Below are 25973 nucleotides of genomic sequence, written 5' to 3' on the forward strand. Positions count from 1 at the left end.
AGTTCAAAGAGATGACTGAGTAATCAACATTCAGTAAATGCTACTTATTGTTAAGCTCACTCTGCTTAGTAGTCTTTACCTTGTCATAGTGAAAAACAGAATTATTTATTCTCTTCAAAAATTTGACTAATTTTCACTGTGGGGTTTTGATGCTTCCAGATTTAGTTCCTAATAGTTTGCCATTGCGTGCAGAGACTATAATGCATCACCTTCATTTGAAATGTCTAATACCCTAGTTAGCATTTTCTTATTAGCATAAAGTATTTCAACACAATATCAGAAGAATCCAAAGCCTCTTTTATTGTTTAGTACTTCTTGTGGCATTGGCCTCATGATGCTTTCATCTGCTAGATTGCACGTAAAAAAATCACAAGTAAGGAAGAATATATATCTGTGAATAACACTAAACACTGTTTTGAAAATCTGGTTACATTTTCAATATCTGGTTCATTTGTTGCTATAAAGCTTTATTTCTACTCTCACTGATTCTTGAATTCTAAATGGTGTTTAAATTAGAGTGAAGTAAAAGGACTTTAGTCTCTAAGTAAAAACCATTCAAATGTGTCTTGTACCCACTGAAACTTATTTAGGAATCATCATTTTTTTGTTATTATGTGACATAAAATATATATGGATGTTCATTGGGTACCAAGCAATATTTTGCAATGAAATTCTTTCATTTGGACATGAAATACACCATAGTTAAGTCTTCAGAAAACATAAAATATTGGTCAAAAAGAAAAAATCTATTCTAAGAGACTTAATACTAACCAAACTTTTTCAAGGAAACCCTTATTACTACAAAATCCGAAATGTCTTTAGATAAAGTTTATTATATTCATACTACATTAGCATTTTAAATATGGGGAAACAAAAATTAGACATTAGGCCATATGATTGACAAAAATTATAATACAATTAAAGCTCATCATGATTTCACAATTCCTAATGGTATTTAATTTTCAAAGGAAAGAGAAGTCCTTTTTTTTCTTTAGCCCTTTTATTCCAGAATAACTTAAGATACCTTTTGTTTATTCCATTGCTTGAAATTTTCTTTTGTTTTTGCCAGTTTTTCAACTTTTCATAGGAAATATAACAAAATACCCTTTTTTCTGATAGAATCAAAACTAACCTTTACTTCACATTTTTTTTCATAAAGTAATGCCTAAATTTACCTAAGAAAATGTTCCTATAACTCTATTTCTTTAAAAAATAGAGTAGTAATTCAGGGGAAGTAATAGAATAATTAGTAAAGTAGTCTACAATCTTTAGACTTCTCTAAAGTATTTGTTTTACACACACACACACACACACACACACACACACACACACACACACATATACCTTTCCTCTGGATTTGTAAAGCTAAAGAGAAGCTGTGAAAAAGTAGTGAACGAGTCAGTCAATGCTTTAGTCATAAAAATACAAGTAAGGAAGAGAGAAAAAGTAGAAATCAAAACTAGACATGGCAGAAATATGAATAAAGTTTTCTCACTGGAGTTAATAAAAGAAAACTGAAAAGGAAAGATGCATTGCTTTCCGTATGAAATTCCTCTTTAGGACATGCAGAGTAAAGAACAGTCTGGCCATCTCTTCTTTCATTCTTTGGTGTAATAAGGCTTTTTACCCAGATTAGCTGGTTTTCTTTTGTGTCCTGAGGGATAGCCTGCTTTTCTTTAGCATCCTATACTCAATCAAGGGATGAAGCCAGCCCTGCTCTTTTCACTTTTATATGTTCATTCAACAAATGTTTATGAGAACCTATTACATACAAACCCAGTCAATAGGCTCTGTAATAAACTTTTATTCACATATATACTATTTGTGGTTCTTTTTCCTTGTTAGCAAGGCTTTAAGAGAGAGAGTAAAGAAATATTTAAAACTGAGTTATATCCAAATATACTTTGAAATATAAATTAGATCTTCTGAGTGCTAGCCACCTTTTCTTTTCTTTTAATATAAACTGCATTCATAGGAAACTTGATCTAGTCCATCATCTGTTTCATTAATGAATGCTGGTGGCCAATGAAGGATGTAGATGTAGATATCAAGTCACCTGATTTTCTGGTTAAGCTCCTATACTAATTTAATCATCTATCATCATCTTCCCATTAAGCCACTTGAAAAATATTTCGATCTAGAGTCAACAATAAATCACTCCTCCAAACAGATATATATATATATATATATATATATCTTTTTCCATTTCCCATAAAGTTAATCTGTAGGTAACACTTAACTTAAAAGTGTTAACCTCTCATGCAGATATTCCAATAAGCTGCTAATTGATGAAAATTGTTATTGTTGAATACAAAAAAAAAAAAAAAAGATTTGGTTAAAAGCAAGATCTTCTCAGCCCTAAACCACTATATCACAAGGAAATGTTTGTTGGTAAAATAGCTGATTGGACCGGGAAGCCAGTTCCCAGGGAGATCTATTTCACATTTACTCTTCTAGCAGAGAATCACAATCATAGAGAATTTGGGTTGAAATAAGACCTCTACTGGGTCAGGCCAGTGCACTCAACTAGGGTAGGATTGATTTCAAATGCTATTCCTTTGTTCATGAAAAACTTAGATCTTGTATTTAAATAAAATTTTTTCCTCATATAGTATCATAGGAGAGACACCATGCAAATCCTCATGAGAGAACAAAACAATTATGTATATCTATCTATCTATCTATCTATCTATCTATCTATCTATCTATCTATATATATATTTGCTTTGTAATATAAGCATAGTGCTGTATTTCAGAGGTATTTGTCTATTATCATAAGTAACTAATTTGGGAAAAATTAGTTGTTTTCTGCTATTGAGACCCTGTAAACTGATCAGCTTGGACACTTACTAGCTGGTGTTAATTAGACCGGATCACAGGTTTGATCCCAGCATAGAGCAACTAACTTCTTTTCTTTCTATGTGGGCCAATTAACTCATCTCTGTTTACAGAAATAAAATCATGTTGCATAATTATGCCCTTCAAAAATTAAAGAAATGGAATAAAACGATTTAATCAAGGCAAAGTCACCACCACTATGGCAAAAGCAGATCACAGCATGTGACCTATTGCTCAGTGTTTTGTGCCCTGTTTCATGTTAAAAACACAAGCTACACAGTGACACTGGCTGAGCTCAGATTTTGGCCATCACACTTACTAGTTGTTCATGACCTTGAAAAGTTACTGAAGCCCTTTCTTCTTCAGTTTCACCATATATAAAATAGAATTAATAAAACTACTCACTATGTGGTTCTTGGGATATTAAATGAGATAAACAAGATAAACTGCTCAGCAAGATACTTGCTCCTGGTACACTAAATCTTGCAATGCATTTAATAACCAGAGAGGAGAATTGTTTTAAACTACTTCAGTTCCTGTTAAAATTATTTGTGAAATAAGTCTTGACAAACTGTGGCTATATTTAGTTCCTTAGTGGGTATTAGAAATCTATGTTTCTCCTCCATGATGATTAAAACTCTCAGACTAATGAGCCTCTGGATGCTGTGTTTACTCATCTTTAAATAGCATTCATCTGTTATAATGAACACACTTCTCTGAAGTGTAGACATTTAATTTCCACGGAATGAGGAGTTTTCTCCAGTTATTAGGCAATAGGTGAAATGGGAAAGCTGGTCAATCTGTGACATGAGTTATTAGCAGAAGTTCTCAATTTTGGCTGTGCTTTAAAAAAAAAAAAAAATACCAGTGCCTGGATTATTTCCCTAAAACATTCTGATTTAATTGGTGTGTGTTGATGCCTGGGTGGCGGGGTTTGTTCAAGGCTCATAGCAGTTGGTTTTAGTGTGCAACCAAGGTTGTGTACCAGCACGGTTAAAGAACAGTCAGCCCCCAGGATCAGGTCAGAATCTGATCCGCTGCCTATTTATATCACAGTGAAAGCCTCCACTTGAGCTGCAGAGTGCTGTACCTTCTTGAAGGCGAAGAGAGGGGGGGAAATATATGTGTTTTCTTTAAATCACATCTTCATTACTTCTTCACAAATACCAAGATGTATAAGATGAGGTTTTGAGGTAAGATACTGTTAGGCCATACTTAATGGCAAATTTAGTCATCTTTGGATATCAGTCATGAATTCACATAACCCTTGGCTTAATGCAATTCAGTAAAGTTGGGTAAATTATTATAGAACCGTAGATTATTCTGGAGTACTAACATGAGATCGCTAACACACATATAAAAAAGAAAGGCTCTCTTTTCTTCATGCTGTTCTTACCTGTGTTCATGTGGTATCATAGAATTCCAAGGCTGGCATTTGATGCCACTCTTAGTGATAGATACTGTTCCCTTGTAGCTACCTCCTTTGCCAATGATGCAGTTTCTAATGTAGTCTATCAGAGGAAAGCAGAGAAAAGTTTTATAACTATGTGTAGCATACTCTGTATATATTTAAAAAGAAAAAAAGAATTCCATCCAAATCTTTAGGTAATTAATGTTTATAAATTATCTCAAATCATATTGACATTTCTGGCCTAAAGTTTATAGTACTTAAAAAAAAAGACTACTTTGGAGTTTTAATTTTGTGAGTATATTTCTGGAAAATAGCAGAGATCAGTCCATGTTCTTAGTGGAGATTAGCCTGTATACTCAACTGGTCAGACAAATTTAATTTGGCAGAATGATTTGCTCAAATATAAAGACCATTTTAAGAAAATATTAAAAATAAAAATTAAGTAATTTGCAAATTTTATTCAATTCAAAGAGTTACTTTAAGATAATAAAATAACTGACTTGTCTTTATCTCAGTAAAATTGTGTAAGTTTTGTATATGTGTGTGTGTATGTCTGAGTGATAGTTATATTACGTTCATTATTATTTCTAAATTTTTGCTAACTTTAGTGCTGCAAAACTGTAGAGCAATTAATTTGACACAAGCCGTATATTCCTATCAAATACCAGTATATACACTTGTTAGCAACCTGGAAGATTAAAAAATGGTCTTATACTACATTATGAGTTATGTTTAGGATTTACAGAATTACTGGGGTATATAGATCATCTAATTTTCTTTTTTTTAGGTCATCTTATTTTCTACCATAAAGTAATTTTAATTTAATTTAAACATCTACCTTCGTAACAAGGAAGTATCTCTGTATATTACCAAATACTCAAATTAAATGGCACAGTATGATTTAAGAAAACGTTAAACTTGATTAAGTACTATTATTATAACTACAATCCATAATTATTAATTTGTGTGATAAGAAATTTATTTGGTAAAATTCATATTTATATAACACTTTCCAGTTATTTCATTGATATAATTCTGCTTTGGATCAAAGTAAATACCTGTGAATACAATATCAAATGAACAAAATAGACACATTAACAAATAATATCATCTTAATTGTTTTAAAGATTTATAAAGTATATAATTAGGAAAAGTCACAATTAATGTTTCAAAATCTCCACATTTTATTATCAGCAATCATCACTATAACATCAGTTGTTCAAAGTTGTTAGAATTTAAAATACTATAAAAGCAGCTCAAAATGTACTATATCTTAAACTATTAACTTAAGGTGGCACTTTCTAAAATGAACATGGGGAATATCAGTTCTAGGAGATGCTCCTAGAAATAAACAAAGAGGGAGGGGGCCAATATAATTATGGAGTGTTTAGGGAGTGTTCTTTTTAAAATACTATATTTAAAAGAGTCAAGACACTAGTATCTGTCTTAATGGAAGAATTGACTGCATAACAGATCTAGCATATGATAAAATATCAGCAGGAAAGAGCACTGTAGCAGGAAATTACACATACTTTATACTTTATTTTGTTATGAAACATTTAGGGAGAAACTAGTTACCTTTGTTTTCATAGAGATCGAATTCATGACCAAACTCTTTTTTCACTCCACTTGTCATGCTATTGAAAGGGAACCAGAGGCATCGTTTCCTTGCTTTATCAAAAACAAAGGCCCTGAAAAAAATATCTAAATGAAAAGAAGGAATACTACTATTTATAAAGTTTTTAAAGAATGGGCACATGGTTTAGCCAAGGAGGGCAATATAAAAAGATATATGATTACATATGCATATAAAAATATGAGTGATTTTTGGACCTACCATTTTGATGGCCAAAGAAAGAACAAAATTAAGTTTTCATACATGTACATTTAAATATCAGAATACTGTTTGGAATGTTCTCATGTTATTCTAAATGATGTTTAGACAAATTAAGACTTAAACAAGCCAAATCAATATATAACACAACGCTTGGGTTACTTCTGAAGACTTTTTTTTTTTTTGTAACTACACAACAAGTTGGAAGATTTTGTTTATAGTTATATACTAATGATTATATTTAAAATATCGTGATTAATTTCCAAAGTTTGTAGTTGTGTAAAGTACATTCTAAAGTGACATTTCCTAAAATGCATTAGACAAATCACCATCCAGGAGATTCTACTAGCAAAAGGGATCTGAAATCAAATATTTGGAAAATTTTGCATATTATAGAACTTCTTGATGAGTTATAAAGCATGGAAGCTTATTAAAACTATGAAAATCTTGTTATTAGGATAGCTGTTTATGTAAGTCAATGTTTCCTAAATAGATTTGCTAACTTAGGAATTTTTAATTTAAGAAATCTATTAATAACCCATAACATATGCTTTTGATATATCGTCTTGAAGAAAATTACTAAAATGTGTCACTCCTACAATTATCATTCCTACAGCTAATTATATTGGATTTTGTTGTTGACTAAAAAAAAGTCTTTCTAAAGTAAAATGAGAAGTAGACAAAGCCTTTAACTGAGCTTAGTAAAGAGCACGATAAAATTTTCAACATATTAAATGCTACCATGTCTTACAATGTAGAAAATGAAGTTGGAATTCTGACCTGTTTACCTTCCTTTAAGAAATGGTACTAAAACTCTTTCTCACTATGTTCATGCTAATCACAATGTCATCATGTACAAGTATCCAATTAAAAGAAACATAGCATTTCTAAGAATGAGGATTTTTCACTTCTAATCCATATAATGTTTTGAGAACATATAGTTTTCGTATAATTTTAGATACCCCAAATTAGCCATTTATTTCATAGCAATTTGCCAACTTTTAAAATATTTAAATAAGGGGAAATAACTTTTATGAAACATGTAAAATATGTTATAAAATTATTTGAAACATTTTATCTATTATCTCTATTTTTATTTATTCTATGTCCAAAATACCCCAAAATTTATATTCATAAATGTTGTGCTTAAAGATATGTTGAAGTATCTACCTACAAGAACATCTTACAGCTGAAAGAGTAATTAAGAGCAAATCATGAAAGTATATCTTTGCAGTGGTGGCAGAATAACTTACGAGAGAATTGGCTAATGATAGACTTGAATTTTGATCTGGTAGATTGTAGGCTTATGCACTACATGTTAAATTCCCTATTACTCTATTACAGCACCTTGGTGAGGGGCATGTTAAATGACTTTGAACACATAGTAATTAGATAAAGAGCTCATATAAACTAAACAAAAACCTAACTACAAATTTTAAAGTTACAGAATCAATAACTTGCCACTTGAGTTCACATTAAAAAATAAAATCATGGGGCGCCTGGGTGGCTCAGTCGGTTAAGCGTCGGACTTCGGCTCAGGTCATGATTTCACGGTTTGTGAGTTCAAGCCCCACATCGGGCTCTCTGGTGACAGCTCAGATCCTGGAGCCTGCTTCGGATTCTGTGTCTCATTCTCTCTCTGCCCCTCCCCCACTTGTGCTCTGTCTCTCAAAAATAAATAAATTAAAAAAATATATAAAAAACAAAATCATACCACACATATAACTACTCATCAATTAATAATACTGCTTTGACATGAGAATGCCTTAGAGGTGACTCATGAGTCCCATCAGGAACATGCAAGATTTGCCTCTGTGAATACACAGGTGATTGCATCCAAAAAGTGGATATCAGAATTTCCAGCTTGCTGTCTCCATTCACTCTTTTCTCTCATTCCATTTAATGCCATATTCTCTCAGAAAAGTGTTTCCTTGTCTCATTTTATGCCTCCAGATAGAATGGATCCAAACAGTCAGATTCTAGAGTAGCATCTTGTTTTAAGTTTGACTTTAAGAGTCTTTATCTTATCCTTATTTTAATTATCATATTCCTTTCATACATGTAGATTTAGGTTTTCATACATGTAGATTTTTTTGTCTAGTTTTCTCGTTATATATGTCAGAAAGGCAATCCCAATACCAGTTACTCAATCATGGATGGAGGAAGAAAGCCTCATATTTTCTTCTCTTGAGTCAAGTCATGGATAGCAATTTTACAAGGAGCTTAGAATCAGGCATTCTGGTCATCTTTCCTACCCAGCAAAAAAAGAACTTCAATCTCTGTAAAATCAATATTGTTGATAACTTCTCAAGAGGAGGTAGTGTTTGAGAATGTTCCACCCTGCACCCGTTGAATCACGGATGCTTTCATAAAGTATTACTGGTATTTTCTAAGCATTTTTGTATATTTGCCATTGCTTTTCAGTGATTCTAGTCCATATAACAAGCCTGCAAAAAAATCCTTTAAATCATTAAGAGTCTAATTTCAGAGTATCACAGTATGCCCATTCAGTTCTGAATAACTAATATATTTAGTGATTCCAAACACATATGTATATTTGGGATAGACAAGTGAGAAGGATGACACATTTCTGGGCAGAGGAACTTTGGCTGTACAAAGGTTTTATACATGTGGTTTTCTGCACAGGTTGCCATAAATTTGAAGACTAAATATAACTCAACCAGAATATAGTAGGAAAGTATGAAACCTCATATGTGGGATATGTAAAGATTTTTAATCAGGTCACATGTGTTCTTTAATGCAGCAAAATCATTTTAGTTCCTCTTGAATAAAACAAAGGGAAAAGTTTTTCTTTTGTTTATTAGAGATAAGGCGTGAAAAATGTGAAAATCGAGAGGTCACAATGCCTTCCTTACTTGTGGATTCAGGAAAGTGTGTTTTCAGATTCAGAGTTAAAAAATCAATAATGAGATGAACTTCTCCCATTTCCTTCGACTCACCTTCCCAAGCCTGTGAGGGGAAAATACAATAAATCTAACCTCCTCAATTACAAAAAGAACATCACTGTAGATCTACACAGCTATGACATTGATTGAGAGTAGTTTTCTCTAATTCATTTTATACAATCCCAAGGCAGGAAAGTCAGGGAAAGAAACAGAATTATCACAGGAATATACATGCAAAGTCAATTCTCCACTCCCCTTGCCAGGAAATCTCTCCCAGAAAGTGGCAGTTTGGCAAGAAAAATACTTCCAGAGGAGTTATAAATGAATAGAAAGGAGACAGTCTCTCTTCCTACATCTGTCGAGGACCTTCTCTGACCATACTCTTTCCCTCAGGTGCCAAACACTCATTTATCTAAAAAAAAGGCAAGATGAAAGTAGGGTCACTTGCCTTGACTTTACTAAAATCTGTATTCATGGGACATGTCACTGCCCAAACATGATCATGAATAGAATTCAAAATTGACAAGATACCACATGCAATCCTGTCAAAATAGAATGAGATAGGGAATAAAGGGGTGTCAAGTAAGTGAGAGGCTGGGATGTTTATGTGGAAGAATGGGGAAATGCATTTTCTTCTGGCAACTCAGAAAATTATTCAGATGCAATTGTCTCCTTCATGGCCCGAAACTCCTGAGTTTTATCCTTGGGCTCACTGGCAAAGTAGGAAGGAGTTCTTCCCTGTGAGGTTAGGCAGGGAATTTCAAAAGATAAGAAAAGTCGCCTTTGGAATCTCCTCATACCTCTTTGAATTGCCCCATCACTTTTCACCTAAAACTTCATCATCACTATCCCCTAACTCTTTTTGAATAGCCTTTGCTGCTGACACCAATCCCTCTAGTCTTTTAATCTAATTCTCTCAACACCTTTTATTTCAATCCCTTAAGACAATGACGTAAGTTGCAGTAAATTCTGGCTCTTGCCCAACTTATATTCTGAAAATTCCTCCACTCCTCTTGCAAGAAAAAATAAATGTTTACTCTGAATAGAATAGTTTAAAATGTTGGATAAAAGGCAATCTAGTTGAATTTTAGTTTCTAAAGTTCAACTATTCATAAGATGAGAAAACACAAATTCCATAACCAGAGGCACTGTGGATTCTAAATGATATCAGTTTATGTGCTCTCCCTTACTCACATTTCCATCAACTGGGAGCAAGATCTCCTGTTATAATGAGTGAAAACTCAAGTCAAACTTATACTTTTAAGGGCAAATTACATGAATCCAAAAAATGGGGGAACCATGGTGATAATTAGTAGATGCTGTATTTGGAAAGTTATCCTAAGAACAAAATGAAGCAACTTACTTGCAAGTGAATGGAAGTCCTTTATTCCTAATACATCTATTGGCACATTGGTCTGCAGTGTTCATTTTTTTTGTTTTTATCTTCAGTAATGGGTCTTCTTTAATTAGAGTAGTCTTTGCTGACTTTTTGAATTCATGAAGTGTGTTTCTTCTTTTCTTCTGTCCTTCTATTAATAATAATAATTTTTTTTAAAAAATGGAGGAAAAGCTTTTAAGGCTCATATAGAAAAAAAATGTCCTTAAGGATCATCCACAAGATAGTGATTTTATCTGACAACATACTAGATCTCCAGGGATTGGGGGTGAAGTGAGGTGGGGATTGATACTCTCAGATAGTTAAGAGCAAGAGAGGAATATTGTAATCAGTGAAGAATAAATAACTTGTCATGTAGAGTCACTCATCTACATTCTTTAAAATGAAATATGGTTTTAAAAATTAGGACAGAGTTCACTCTAAAGAAATAAATGACATGATATTCTCCAAACAGTATGTAAGCAAATGCCCGGGCTTATCATATCATGCTCTATAATTAAATTTGTCATTTCCTTCTACAGTTGGCCCTTATGTAAGTTATAGTATTAATTAGATAAGCCAACTCAATTACATGTGAGCAACTTCTCACTAGAAAATGGCACAGTGGATAAATTCTTCTGACTCTCTTTGAAGTATTTCATATTACTCAAGTTTAGCCCTTCTCGTTTCCTACATAAGTGTTTTCTGTGCTTTGAGGCACTATTTCTTAGTATCACTGAATTGTCTTGAAATCAAGCCAACTACTATAAATCAAATGTGTGTAAAACATCATCCTTTAATGTAGCAATATCATTTTTCTTCATGAAAGTATTCTCCAAAGCCCCTAGATAGCATGAAGCCTCCTATTAAAAACATGAAAAACAGAACTAAAACATCCTAAAAGACTTCATCTTGTAGATAACTTCAGAGTATCAAGCGCTTACTTCTTTATTCTCAACTTGCCCAAAGTTACCTAGTTTCTAACGATGGTCGCCGTCTTCACAATGAGGATGAAAATGTCTAAGAGACTGCACCTATTGTGTATTAAGGAGAGGCATGATTATGCCTCTCTTCTGCCTGCCAGTTCTTTTGAACATCCTTGTAACAAAAGCGGTAATAATATATTCATTCTTAAGATGAAGATACTGAGACACAGCGAAAAATTAATTGCCCCTTAAGCAAAACTCATTTGAAACTCAACCGCCTAGCTTCAGAACCCCCATTCTTAAACACTCATGATGCCATCTTTTTTAAAAGAATTATAAGAAAGTATGTAGAAATATGGCTTACAAATATTTTTTGAAGATCTGGTTTAGGGCTATCAGTAGAGAAGAAATTTGGATGGTAAGACAGGAAATGCATTCCTGCTCTTTATATGTGGTGAAATATGCCAAGAAAAGGGGGTACAATTTTTGTGCAGAAAATTTGGAAATATGGCTAGCAGAGTGAGGTACAAACAATGGCATCATACTCTCAAATTTGCCAGCAACCACTGGCTCCAGTTGGTTTATTAAACATGCAGATGCTATTCATTAATGTCTATCCTAACCTGAAGTCCACAATAAATAAGAGAAAACATGAAGTCCTCTAAATTTCTGGTTCTCTGTAAAACTCCAGAACACAATCCCCAAAAGACTGGTACTAATTTCTGTAATAATGTTTTCATTTTCAACTTTTCTTTGTCCTACAAGATGGAATGGCTATGGTACAACAGATATAATTTAAATGACATTTTAACATAGAAATTCAATCAACCAAATAATCTATCAACATGTTATTTATTGAGTGTGGACCAAATGCCTTGCATAACGTTGGCAGACAGATGATAATTCTGGCATTCTTACTGACTTGCCAAATGACTTTGTTTAATTACCTGAAATGCTAATATACCAATTACTCAATCTACAAAATGCAAGTTATGTTATATTTGAAGCTATTTAATTATTAAGTAAATATTTGGAAGTTAATTTGGATTAAAAATGTTATTAATATGCAAAGTTTTAGCTTTGTTTTTGAAATTCCATTCTTTAATTTCTGGCATAGAGAAGAAATTGTTATTCTCCCAAGCAAAGAAGTGGTATAATTCTTTTCACATTTTGGTTTCTGCCACAAGACCATGTTAATGGGAGATACATTTCTACATTAAGAATTTCTTGCTTTGACCATAGTGCACTATTTCTTAGGTGCTATGAAATGTTTCACAGAATAATAATCATCTGATTTCCTATATACATATGAGTATTTCTTAGAAAAAATAGTAGTTAACGAGGCTGAAAATCCAGTAAATAAAACTGTTGGTTAAAAGGAAATGTGCACATATACTATGTATATGTGTGTGCACACACGCGCATGTGTGTGTATGTACACACATATATGTTTGTCATATCTATGTCAAATAAATTCAGTTAACTAACAATACAGAATTAAAATTGGCCTCATGCATGTGTTCATTATACATGTCTAGGTGTGAGAGAAGAGCATAAAGCTAAATTTTAGAAGTGAAGGCAAACATTAAATTAAGATATGCATTTTACTATTTATCAAATAAAAGAGGACCCCTTGTCAATGCCCCAGTTTCTTTTCTCAATACCATGCAATATGAAGGCAAGTATTGAAGAAAGAGGTCTCTGTGGGATTATCGTTTGTGTTTAATTCTACAGATCCTCAGTTGTCCTATTGAAATGTGTTAATGTGTGACTGTGTCTCACAAAAGTAGCCTAACTCTTGCTTGCTGATAAGTTTTTCCATCACCACCTTTCATCTAAAGATCAAAAAGCATTCAGAAGAGCAAACAAATCTACGATTTTCCTTTACTAGATAATAGACAGGTGTGAAAAACTTGTCTGGGGCTACAGAGCTTATCAAAGGCAAGGGGAGCCAGGTGTCAGGATTCCCTTTCACCATTTGTTTCTCATGATTTGGAAGCTTTCCCTTATAATTTAGTCATTTCTACTAGGTCAGTAACAAATTACTATAAAATGTGAAGTTTAAGCTAGCTGTGTATCATGTAATCCAGGCATCTATAAAGCTAATTTCTTCTTCAATAAAAGAAAAACTCAAAACAGAAGTCGTTCAGAAACAGAATGTGAAAATAAAACTCCTTTGCTGAAAATAGTTTCAACTTTTTCTTCCATATGTATTAGCAACTGATGCTTGTTTTACTGAAAACAGTTAAAAGACCAGCTTAATGTGGGAAGAAACTCAAAGAAAATATCTTTGGATCAGATTTTTCTCTACTATTTTTTCTGCATAACTATTAGTTGAAGTTTATAAACAAAATATTGAAATGAAATCAAAGGGTGAGAGATCACTGCAATTTTGTCATGCTTTCTTGTACTTTAAATTACAACTCCTTTCTCCTCTTCTCCTAGTATAGGAAAACATTCTGGAAGCTATATTTCTTGAAGAACCTGAAATCCCTATTTTAGAATTGAAATCATTAGGATCTTAGTGAAAACCTACAAACAGAAAGTAGGGTCAAATGTATCAAGGTGCTTGAAGAAAGACACATTTCTCCCTCTGGTCCGTGGCCTCACACTCATTTCTCTCAGTACCTCATATATTTTCTTCTCTGTATGGTCTAACCATTGACTTCAAAGGAAAATCATGCAAGGAAAGGATTTGCAGGGTGTGGAAAGAAGCAGGAATCTGGCTCCACATATTCTGAGAAACCTACCCACATGATTAGTGATTAACAGCTTGAAGTGGCAAGATGTTAAGATGAAAGTACACAAATAATTAATGGAGGGAACGGTAGTGACTGGAGACTTTAAACTTCCCAAAGACAAGAATCATAAATACTAGTCCACATTTTCATTTTCATTGCTGTTGTCTAAGGACTTGGATTTCACAGTTGGTATTTGAGAAGCAGCAAAATAATCTCTTGCAAAGAAAATGGAGCAATAGTCAAGGTGAGATTCAGGGCCTCCCTTCTTCACCTTCGTTCGGCTTCCTTGGTCATTGTCATTGTCATAGAAGCCTCCGTCTGGTCTCCTCCCTATTTCATCCAACAACTGTTTCTCCACGCAGCAACCAAAACACCCACACTGAAGTACAATTTAAGTCAGGTATCTTGTCAACTCCAAAATTTCCAACTGCTACCCATGATGTTCAGAATACTTTGGCACACCATTCATGTTTGTGCATACGACCTTATTTTAGTTTCTAATCACAGGCCATGGTACTCCCTCTTGGTACTCAGGTACACCAATCCCACATGCTTACTTGTGCTCATACTTTCTCACCTTTGGTCATTCTGCGTTCCCCTGACTTAGGTACCGATCATACTACCATCCATCTTTTCATACTCAACCTGGATACCACATTTTCCCCAAACTTCTTATACTAGAAATGAACTCTCAGTCATACTATAATAGTGTTCCTAACACAGAGTTTTTCTTACATTACTTAGCAAAATGGATTTTTAAAAGGCAATTTCAGTTAATTTCACGGCTTCTGGCTTCAGTATAAATAAAAGAAAAAAAACAGCACATACTTCATTCTCATAGATTTGAGTCAGAATCTCAGCTCTATCCCTTTACTATGAAAAGATAACTAAAGTCTTTAAAATCGGGTGCCCCATGTAAGATGAGCAGAATAATGCCAATCTTATCAGAATTAAATAAGTTCTTTTAGAGCTTGGCCCATAACAGTTGCTCAACAAATGTGGGTTTCTTTCACATTTGTTCATCTTTATATCTCTCACAGGTTCCTGGACATCAAGTGCTTATTTAGTGCTTCTTTTGTTACAGGGTACTGGATATTAGTTTCCAGTGTAGGTAGAAGCATATAGAGCGTAATTCTATGTAGACCAACTCCTATAAAGATGGCCGGGGTCACTATATTGCATATTTCTTAAGAAACTTTTCAATAAAGTATCTCCTTAACACGTCCTGCTCATGATTGATAGTCACCTCATTATAGTATCCACTTTCATTCTCACATTGTATTATTTTACAATATGTGCAAATATAGACTCATGGGATAAATCTAAGAGCATAACAAAAGCAATTAACAATAAAAGCCCTAAATGTTCAATGTGAGATGATATAAAAAAGGACCAACTTTCTTGGTATGTTCTAAGAGGACTGTCCATATTCTCCAGTTTGGAGAATGTCATAAAAAAAAAAAAACTATCAAAATAAACTTACCACCCAAACCAAGCCAGACCCTCTTTTGATGACAATTTTAGCATTATCCACTTCAGGAATTATTCACAGCATATCTGTAATCCCCAATTGTCCTCTCCTTGCCTGCCAGCACACTCTGGGGCTGCATTCTCCCTATACTCAGGAAACGCAGTCATTTCAACATTAGCCAAAGTGAAACATCATTACGAATGTGTATCTCCTGCCAAAACTCCGTAATGCATGCCAAAAACAAATAGACATTGTCTATGGTTGATCTACTGTTTGGGTTTTCCACATTGTGTTTCCCTCACATTAGCACAGATGATTTCAGGTAACCATATTGTACTTCAGACCATCAACGTTTGAATCTTTAAAAATGAAAGCCCTCAAGATATTAGCCATGCTCTCAATTTGTGCCCTAAACCTCCTGAAATCAGCAGTGTCTTCTGAGAGTTCATTTTAGCATGACATACCTCAAGCATGACAACGTGCTTGATGGAGCTAACTTCTTTTTCACCTCTTCAGAAACCTTACCTAAATGTTTTCAAATCGGCCCTTCCCACACAGTGTTGTTCTCAAAAGGACCACTTCACAAGATTGAAGAAGAAAGCCAGGTGGGCTGAATGGTTTTCCTTGTCAGTTAGCAAATTCTTGATGTTTTCAACCCTTGCATTACATCAGAGACTAGATCAGAGTTCCAATAAATTTCATATTTAACTTATCTCAAAAGATATGGCCAGTTCTCTGGTTTGTGTTATGAAAAGGCCATGTCTACCATGTGGGCATTTGTTCCATTCTTTTATTCCCCTGTGCCCACCCGTGGTGCTCACTACCTTCTCCCTCTGGCATCTCAGCCACTACCATGATAATACGACCAAATACAGATGTTTCCTCTTGCCCTGATAACAACAGAAAACTTCCCAAAGCGGCAAATGAAATCTCTACACTTCCAGGAAGGTAGTATGAACTCACCAGCAATTCCTTCCCAACCTATAAATTCAGGGGAGAAAATGGGAGGCTGAAAGGACCCCTTCTGCAGCTTTAATCAGAGTCACACAATTTTTGCCTCCCTTGCACTGCAGTTTCAAAGGGCAGACATCCATACCCAGACAGAATGAGATCTCAGAAGACAGGCTTTCTCTTTCATTTTTATAACATGCATATACTCAGGGCTTAATCTGCCTTCTTCAAATGAAAACCTGTATAAAGTCTTCATGTAGCCCTGAATGTTGACTGAGTGACGTGGGGTGGTGGAACGTCATGGAAAAATATCCTCTGGAAAGAAGTGAGTCCCTGCTGTACTGACAGTCCCTCTCCCCTCTTCAGACCAGACCTTCTGTTCAGCCTTCAACTTGTCCAAACCAGCAAAATTCCAGCCAGTGTTAGCACTTCATTCCTGTCCCACAGTCCACAGCTAAGAGGCTAAGAGAGCCCTGGGATTGGGTTGGGGGGTGGGGGGGAGCGCACTGAGGGGATGTTAATTATCATTGTAAATGCCTTGCAAACAGGAACAGAATATCAAAAGGAAGCATAAGGAGAGGTTTAAAGGACCCAAGCCACACACAGAGCTGAGGAAGGATGCTGGGGATGGGGTGGAGAGAGTTAAGAAAAGGCAAGGTTAGCAGGAGAGAGTTAAAATCGTAATGATGAAGAAGAAAAAGAGAAGACTAACCTGCATAGGGGATGGGAAGCAGAAGGAGGTGGAGGAGGACGTGCTGCAGCAGCAGGACTGGAAGAAGTTTGGTCACCCACATGGTGCTGCTGGACGCGCTGGCGGATCCCACTGGAGGAGATGCCTGGCTGAGAGAAGCCTGTTCCGACTCAGTGCCTAAAAGAACCAGTCGGCTCTGAGCTGCTTTTTATTGCGATGAGCTAAGTTTGTTGTGTGATTAACTGGAAAGATCTAGGTCTGAACTCCCTCTTACGGTAAGAAACTGTTTAACAACAGCCCTTTACTCTCTTCCACCCCCTTCCTTTCCTCACTAACCACCCCCCCAACAACACCAAAGAGATCCCAGCTCCCCGCGCCCCCCCTCAACTCTGCTTAGGAAAGAAACTTACAAAGAAAAGGTCACCTGGCCTGAGGCCAGCTCAATTTGGAAGCTCGAGCTCCAGATCCCTGTGGCTCCTATCCGAGTAGGGAAGGGAGGAGCAAGGCTCAGCCCAATAGCTAAATCAAGGGACAGGCAGAGGACCAATTCGCTAAATTTAAACAGGAAAATACATGTGTTTACATGTCTCTTTGGGAAAAGAGGAAGGGGAAGCAGCATAAGAAGAAAGCAAAGAGCTGCCTTTCAGTCAAATGTGCTTTAGCTCCTAATCTGTCTACTTTCACTGCTAGAGCAAACTAGGGATTCAAAACACTAGCACAGGTTCCTTGGGGTGTTAGAGACGGAGCAGAGAGGAGGGAGGCAGGCGAGGAGGCAGAACCAGGCGGGTCCAGCCCAGGTAAAAAGAGTTAGGTAAGAAAAGGGTGTGGTATTGTGGGGTAAAAATAAACAAGCAAAATGAAAGCACCCACGGTGTCAGGTAAGAAAATTGCCCCTGCCCAATATCCGCAGGGCAGGCTGCTTTTTTCAGAAGCTGTACTACCTCTGCAATCACCACAAATGTGCCTGAAGTGCATAAAAGAAACTTGTCTGATTGAGGGTTGGCGATAAAATGTGTTCATGCTCTCTCTTAAAATGTCTAAGAGATTAGGATTATCTACTGCCTGTCCCCAACAGATAAATGTAGCATGGACTATGTGTCCTTATACCACACACACACACACACACACACACACACGCACGCGCGCGCGCGCACACACACAGGCGTGCGCCACTCTCATGCATCTATGTCTATATGGTGCGCATATCTTCTAAGACTAACTTTCACTGGAAATTCTCAATCTGTTTTAATTCATAAATAACTAATGTGCCTCTCTTCTCCAGTTCCATCCCTCTGAATGCACCCACCAGCCTCCCTAAATCTACACTGAGAGATAAGGAGTTTGTGTGGATTGGCAGGAGTGGGGGGAACCCATGTCTGCAGAATCTGTGAGATCATTGCTCAGAACGCTCATTTTATTGAAAGGATTTGTCTTTGCATCTCCAGGTGATGCTCAGATTACTTTGGGCAAGATGGATTTATTTTGCTTTATTTTGGATGGATTCAGGGGAAGAGTTGCCCCCATGCATCTCTGAGATGCATCAACTAGGAACCAGTGTCTCTGCGGGCAGAGGAAGAGATAGCGGGTGTGATGTGAAAATGACCCTGGGGCTGCGTACAGCTTGGACAGAAGTGTGTGTGAGCAAAATTAAAACCATTCACACTACAGCCTTCCCTTACTGCATGGCTCTCATCCCTCCTCCTCCAGCTCTGCCCACTCCCACCTCCAGAAAACACGCTTGGTTTAGGATTGCTAGAGAAGCTTGAGATTAAGATAATTACTTTTGAGCAATCTATACATTATATTACCATTTCCTTCTCTTTAATGATTTTCTCCTTATAAAAACAAAACCAAGCAAACTGAAAAGTCATTTGGTAGCCTCCCTCTAGTGTCCCAAGTATCCATTTTACTTTCCTTTTTACTTTGCGATACACCTTTTTGGAAAATCTCAACTTCAGTGTATTGCCTGACCATGATCTTGAAAGCAACTCTTGCGCTTTAGTAAACAAGTATTCAAACTCCTTTTAAAGAAGTTAGATTTTTCTATAAATAAATACGTGTAGGTAAAGAATAAAAGCGACCGATCTTTGTATTTACTTTCTCTCTCTCTCAGAGAAAGCAGAATCAGGGCCTTAAGTATGATTGCAATTATCATTATAGGTTTGGAGCAAACTCCATCCTGGGTAGGAGATTTAGGGCACCACAAGGAAGTTGAATAAAATTGTTTAATAGGGCACACATTTTCACAATTCTGAATACAATAAATGCTTAAACCTATCTATAATTACGTTTATATTTTCTTTTAACAAGTTATTTGGTTTCTCTATGTTAAATGGTATCTAATATATAATGAACTTTTAGTGTATGCTAAGCATTGTGACAAATACTCTTCAAAATTTGTCTTAATACTTACAATTTTTTTAAGTTTATTTATTTATTTTGAGAGAGAGGGAGAGAACCTGTGCGCGCGCACACACACACACACACACACACACACACACACACACACAAGCGGGGGAGGGGCAGAGAGCAAGGGAGACAGAATCCCAAGCAGGCTCTGCACTAACAGTGCAGAGCCCAGTGTGGGACTCAATCTCATGAACCAAACAATAAGATCATGACCTGAGCTGAAATCAAGAGTCGGAGGCTTACCCGGCTGAGCTTCCCAGGCACCCCAATTTACAGTAAACTTATATTAAGAAAAGATTCTCATAATTCCCATTTTTATAGTTGAGGAAACTTAAGGACACTATTTCTATCCTGAAATAACTTCCACAAGATTCCAAAGGAATAAAGATCCAAGTGTGAGGTTTGAACAGTTTGTCACATTCCGTAGGATGGAGAAATTTCTGTAAGCCCCATGAGAAGAACCGCCTGTCTTTCATTTAAGATTTTAATCACCACTGTTAGCCCAGGATGGAACACATAAACGATGCTCAATAATAAGCTACAAAATAAACCAATATATAAATACCTTAAAAACTCCCAAAACTATAAACAAATATGCAAATGAAATAAATTATTAATTGTGCTATTATTTTACTTTGTCTTGATAACACATTCTCTTTGTTCTTTCTAAATTATAGTAATGATGATTTGCCCATCCCTTGCTATTACCTTTATACTCCTTAGGTGTTAAACTGTTCATACAAATCCCCCAAAATGTATCTGAAAATGTTTTGATGAATCAGAGAATCTTGCAAGGAAAATATTTTAACTGCTACAGTCTGTGTAATTACTTAAATACAGGATGAATACTCATTGCCAATATAATATCATTTTAAATCTAAGATCAAGGTCTCTCATAAACCATGTACACTAGACAGATTGAATGGGAAAAGGTACATTGATGTACTCTCTGTTTCAAAAGGCTGTAGTTTAAAACATTCTATCTTCACAAGCCCCATGTTTCTTAAGCACAAGTGATGTTTACATTTTTAAATGGGGAAGAAGCTGATATGACCTTGTGCTTTGCAGACCACCGATGAGTTGTGTGCTCTTGGACTCATCATTTAACTTGTTAAGTGACTGGCACATGTGTGGTGTCATTCTGTTTAGCGCTTCTGCTCCCGTGGACTCAGTTTAGTCATATACGTGGCTTCGGATCCCAGCTATCTCATAAAATGTGTCACTAATTGAGAAAATTAATTAAACTCATATCTCAGTTTCCCTACCATAGAAATGGGACACTATGTGCCAAATCTCAAATGTATTATCTCACTTAGCCACCCCCCCCCCCACACTTAAAAAAAAGAGATATATATATCTAACAGGTATGCATTTTTATGGTCACTGATTTATAGGTAAATAAAGTGAGATTTGGAGGTGATATGTAACTAGCATGAGGTTAAACTGTTAATAAAATGTGACTCAAAGCCACAGCTGTCCAGGTATCAGGTCTCCACATTGACAGAAATCTAGCTTGAGAGATTTCCAACATCCTTCCCAGCTTTAAAATGTGATTATTCTACTTACCTGAAGTCTTTCGTGGTCATCATACAATTCTTACCTTCCACATCTGAGAAAGAAGCACCTGCATAATTTTTGGTATTGCTTATCTTTCCCATGCAACCTTATTTTCTCATTCTTTCCTTCCTTATTTGTTCCTCCCTCTAAATGGTAATTTGTCATCTATAGGCCTCACCACTGAATAATTCATGTTGACTACATTTAATGTAGGAAATATTGCAAAATTCACTGTAATTTGTATTAATTTCCTTTACATAATATAGCTCATTTCAGGGTGTGTGTATAAAATGTTGGTCAACACATTAATTTGCCTTGACTTAAGTCCAAGGTGCAATCATCTGAATGTCTGTGTTCCCCTAAAGTGCAGACACTGAAATCCTAATGCCCAGAGATGATAGTATTAGGAGGTAGGGGCTTTGGGTGGAGCCCTTGTGAATGGGATTAGTGTCTGTAAAAAGAGTCCCCAGAAAGGGGACTCCCCCCTTGCCTCTTCCACCATGTGAGGACACAGCAATGCACCATCTATGAACCAGAAAATGGGCCCTCACCAGACTGAATCCACTGGTGCCCTGATCTCGAACTTGAACATCCAGAACTGTAGGAAATAAATTTCTTTTGTTTGTATGCCGCCCATTCTGTAGCATTTTGTTGTAGCAGCCCAAATGGACTCAGACACAGGTTTCTTTAATAGGAGCTCCTAATGAAGAAGAAATATATATTCCAAGGATAGAAAATTGTTATTGGGTAATTGATGTTCAGAAAACAGAATTTAAAAGTGTGTTTATGGGAATGCAAGCTGGTGCAGCCACTCTGGAAAACAGTATGGAGCTTCCTCAAAAAACTAAAAATAGAACTACCCTACGACCTAGCAATTGCACTACTAGGTATTTATCCAGAGGATACAGGTGTGCTGTTTCGAAGGGACACATGCACCCCCATGTTTATAGCAGCACTATCAACAATAGCCAAAGTATGGAAAGAGCCCAAATGTCCATCAATGGAGGAATGGATAAAGAAGATGTGGTGTGCATATATATATATATATATATATATATATATATATATATATATATGTATATATACATATATATATATATAATGGAGTATTACTCAGCAATCAAAAATAATGAAATCTCACCATTTGCAACTATGTGGATGGGGCTGGAGGGTATTATGCTAAGTGAAATTAGTCAGAGAAAGACAAAAATCATATGACTTCACTCATACAAGGACTTTAAGAGACAAAACAGATGAACATAAGGGAAGGGAAACAAAAGTAATATAAAAACAGGGAGGGAGACAAAACATAAGAGACTCAGAAATATGGAGAACAAACTGAGGGTTACAGGAGGGGTTATGGGAGGGAGAACGGGCTAAATGGGTAAGGGGCACTAAGGAATCTACTCCTGAAATCATTGTTGCACTATATGCTAACTAATTTAGATATAAACTTAAAAAAAAATAAAAAATAAAACAAGTTTAAATAAATAAATAAATAAATAAGTAAAAGTGTATCTAATGTCTAGCAGTGAACGGTGGTTCAACTAACACTTTGGATCATATAAATAACAGGTTTTTTTTTTAATTTTTTGTTTATTTATTTTGAGAGAGGGAGGGAGGGAGAGGGTGAGACAGAGAGAGAAAGACAGAGAGAGAGAGAAACGAGCAGGGGGAGGGGCATAGTGAAGATGAGACAGAATCCCAAGCAGGCTCTGCAGGCTGGGACTCACAACCTGTGAGATCATGACCTGAGCTGGCATCAAGAATCAGACGCTTACGTGACTGAGACACCCAGGTGCCCTCAGGTAAATAGTGTTTTTAAATACATAAAACAGAATCAAAAAAAAGAAAAAATGAAACAAACAGGTATGGTGGCATATTCATTTGAAAAAACTGTTCAAGAGTGAGTGCAATGGTCCCACAAAGCCCACATCCATGCTGTCAGTATGATAGCCTCAAAGCACTTATGTAAATTCAAACTTAAATTAAGTAAAATTAAAACTACACTTTAAAGTTGCACTAGCTTTGTTCCAAGTACTTAATAGAGAAATGTGTGTAGCTAGTGGATCTCTTAGCGGACGATGCAAATATAGAATATTTCCATCATTGCCAAAAATTCTATTAGATAATGTTGATCTAGTCTAAGATGATTAATATAAATGCCATCTAAATGTGATTATAGGCTCAACAAGAGCAACACAGCAAGACAATGTTAAAGATGTAATAAAAAGAGAACACTGAAGAGTAATCTGTATATTGGTGACATTTAGTTTGAAATTCCCCCTTCTTTCTATTCACATTTTACATAGTTTGAACACGAATAACAGGATTTCAATTAATCTGTCTTTTGAACATAAAGTAACTATGACTGAAGACAGCTCATTGTTTGAAGAGTAAGTATAGACACAAGCACAGAAAAATTGGTCAAGAGAAAAATCTTAGTAAAATAGGTATTTTTAACAAAACATCTGTCTTCCATGGAATTGGATACAATCTGTACTTTCCAACATAGGGTCCTGAGACTGTGGCAAGTCTTTGCCTATAACATAAAAAAAAATGACCTAATTGAAAACAATAGACAGGACTTTAGGACACATTATAGGCATAATGTAAAGTTTTTTCTTTAGTTTTTTAAATTCAACAAGACTCTAATGTTTACTCAATCAAATCATAGACTCAGCCACTCACTCATGCATGACTTTTGCCACACTCCCAGGAAATCTGTTGCAGAGTTTGTGGTGAGACCACAAAGCAACATCCAGGAAAGTGACAGTAATAGTTAAAGTGCCTCATCACAAGGTAGGAATTGTCAAGTGAGTTAAAAAGCGGGGTTATCTTTTCTCTAGAAATATATCATATACACTTATGCAGAGATCAGCATTTTTCTCCATGTAGTTCATCAATGTCTCTATAAGGCAATAGTGTGGTACAGATTAAAATAAATTATCCAAAAATCAAAAGGATAGTCATAACTAAAGCTGTGTCTTGACTTTTGGGAATAGAGAAGACAGGCCTTGAGAACACCAGGAAATCTGAGCTAAAACTAAACTCTGTGATGCTGCCTTTTTAGTTTTCTTTTCTGAGCCATGAGGGGCCTTTCTCTGAATCCAGGGGGCCTAGTTAACTAACACTCATCACCTTGTGCTTAGAGGCCAGCTTTTATGTATTTCCAGGTGTTGGCTGCTTTGTTAAATCTGCAGTGCCCCCAAACTTATAAAGCTTAAGCATTCCACACCTGGCGTGTTGGACACTGGCATATTAGTAAAATGTATGAACTTGGGGAATCGATTGCTTTTTTCTGAGTTGAGAATCCAACAAGGATAAAATCATTAGTGTAAGAAAAAAGGAATATTCACAATAAGGTACTTTTCAAAGCAACTGTTTAATCCATTTATTTAGCATCTTAAAAGCCACACAATAAAATTGAGGTTTCCCTTTTATTATATGTACATGTTGCATGTTTATTGTGGTCTTGGGGATATCTGAGGGCAACTCCATTTACCAGATGGCACTCAACACCAGGAATTACATTTCAGACTTGAGAGAAAAAGGCTTCACCTGGTGGAGCACTGCTTTTGTGTGAATGTGTAAGCCTGTATATGTGTATGGGGGGGGGGGGTCTTTATAACATACGACATTATATATCATCTGGTCTATTGGCCCTACTCATGAATTACTTAAAATGCTACTTACTGCCATGATAGCATGGCCCCATGTAACATAAGAACCTGGGGGATTTTTTTAAATGACTAAGTTGGTTTAAAACTAGTTTGTTTAAATGATCTAGTTTGTTTAAAAGGCAGTATGGTTTAGGGTTTTTTTTTTTTTAATCTTATACTTAAATTCTTAATCTAAAGCCTGGGACTCCTCATTGTGAGTGGTAGGGTCTTTGGCTGACTTCTTACCTCTCGAGTTTGGGAGTATTTGCACTCATTGGATTCCTGGAGACTTATAGAGCCAAGGGATTATCAAATCCATCAGAAACATCACTGTTCTCTAGCCATGTAGTATTGAATATGAAGACGCAAATTCATGGTTCCTGAAACCGTCTGTATTCCTTAATTAATCTTGCTATATTTGTATGCTTTTATAATTCACAATAATGTTAGGGAAAAAATAGCAAAGTTATGGAAATTGCCAAGCTTAAAGGACAGATGAAGTATGTTGTTCAATGTTTCAATCTAATTCTGAATAAAGAGAGAAAAATGAACTCTAAAATGAACAAAATGTTCTCACCCTGCGACTCTAAAACAGAATTATGCCTCATATATTGACTAGGTGATGACATTTAGCAGAACACCCACAATGAAGAACACCAGATTATAACTATCTTAAACTTACTTTTTATTTGTCCGGATAAAAGAAAAAAATGTCATAGAGTTTTCTGAGTCTCTTTTGCATGGTTAGTGTATTTGTTTGTTTGTTTATATGAATAAGAGTGGTTACAGCCTTCTCTTAAAAGTAAATAAAATATTTTCTTTAGCTATCTCTGTCTAGCCCCAAGATAATATATTCATTCTAGCATTTCTTATGTTTAAAGGCGTACTAATATTTTTTCCAAGTTTTCTTTCCCTTTTCCTCAGAAATAAATTTCCAGCTCCCCAAAGTGCTATAAGCCTTGTGGATTACTCAGCATCCTAAGAGTTACTTATCAGAAGAAAACATAGTGTCTTGCTTAATTTTTCATTCAGGATTTTTGTACAATACATAGCTTTAATGCCCTATGATATAACACATCTGGTTATGACTTTATTTAATTTTCCTAATGCATGCAAAGCGATAAAGTCAAAACCAACTTGTTCAAGCCCTAATTATACCATTACTAACTGAGAAAACCTGGACAAGTAATTTACTTTACTC

At 35.6% G+C, this 25973-nt stretch overlaps 1 protein-coding gene across 5 annotated transcripts in view; it reads right to left on the minus strand.

Annotated features, from left to right (window-relative positions):
• The window catches only part of HGF (hepatocyte growth factor), a 79679-nt gene extending 61984 nt beyond the window's left edge, over positions 1-17695 (minus strand). Inside the window, exons 1-5 of one of the 5 annotated variants that reach the window (XM_019814912.2) lie at positions 17555-17695; positions 17166-17321; positions 10353-10518; positions 5828-5940; positions 4235-4349 (exon numbers count right to left, since the gene is read on the minus strand). In XM_019814912.2, the coding sequence (XP_019670471.1) occupies positions 4235-4349; positions 5828-5940; positions 10353-10518; positions 17166-17247 (476 nt within the window). In that variant the 5' untranslated portion in view covers positions 17248-17321; positions 17555-17695. 5 annotated transcript variants of the gene reach the window in all.
• Positions 17696-25973: the final 8278 nt, after the last annotated feature.

The sequence above is a fragment of the Felis catus genome, chromosome A2 (genome assembly GCF_018350175.1).
Source record: "Felis catus isolate Fca126 chromosome A2, F.catus_Fca126_mat1.0, whole genome shotgun sequence".
NCBI lineage: Eukaryota > Metazoa > Chordata > Mammalia > Carnivora > Felidae > Felis > Felis catus.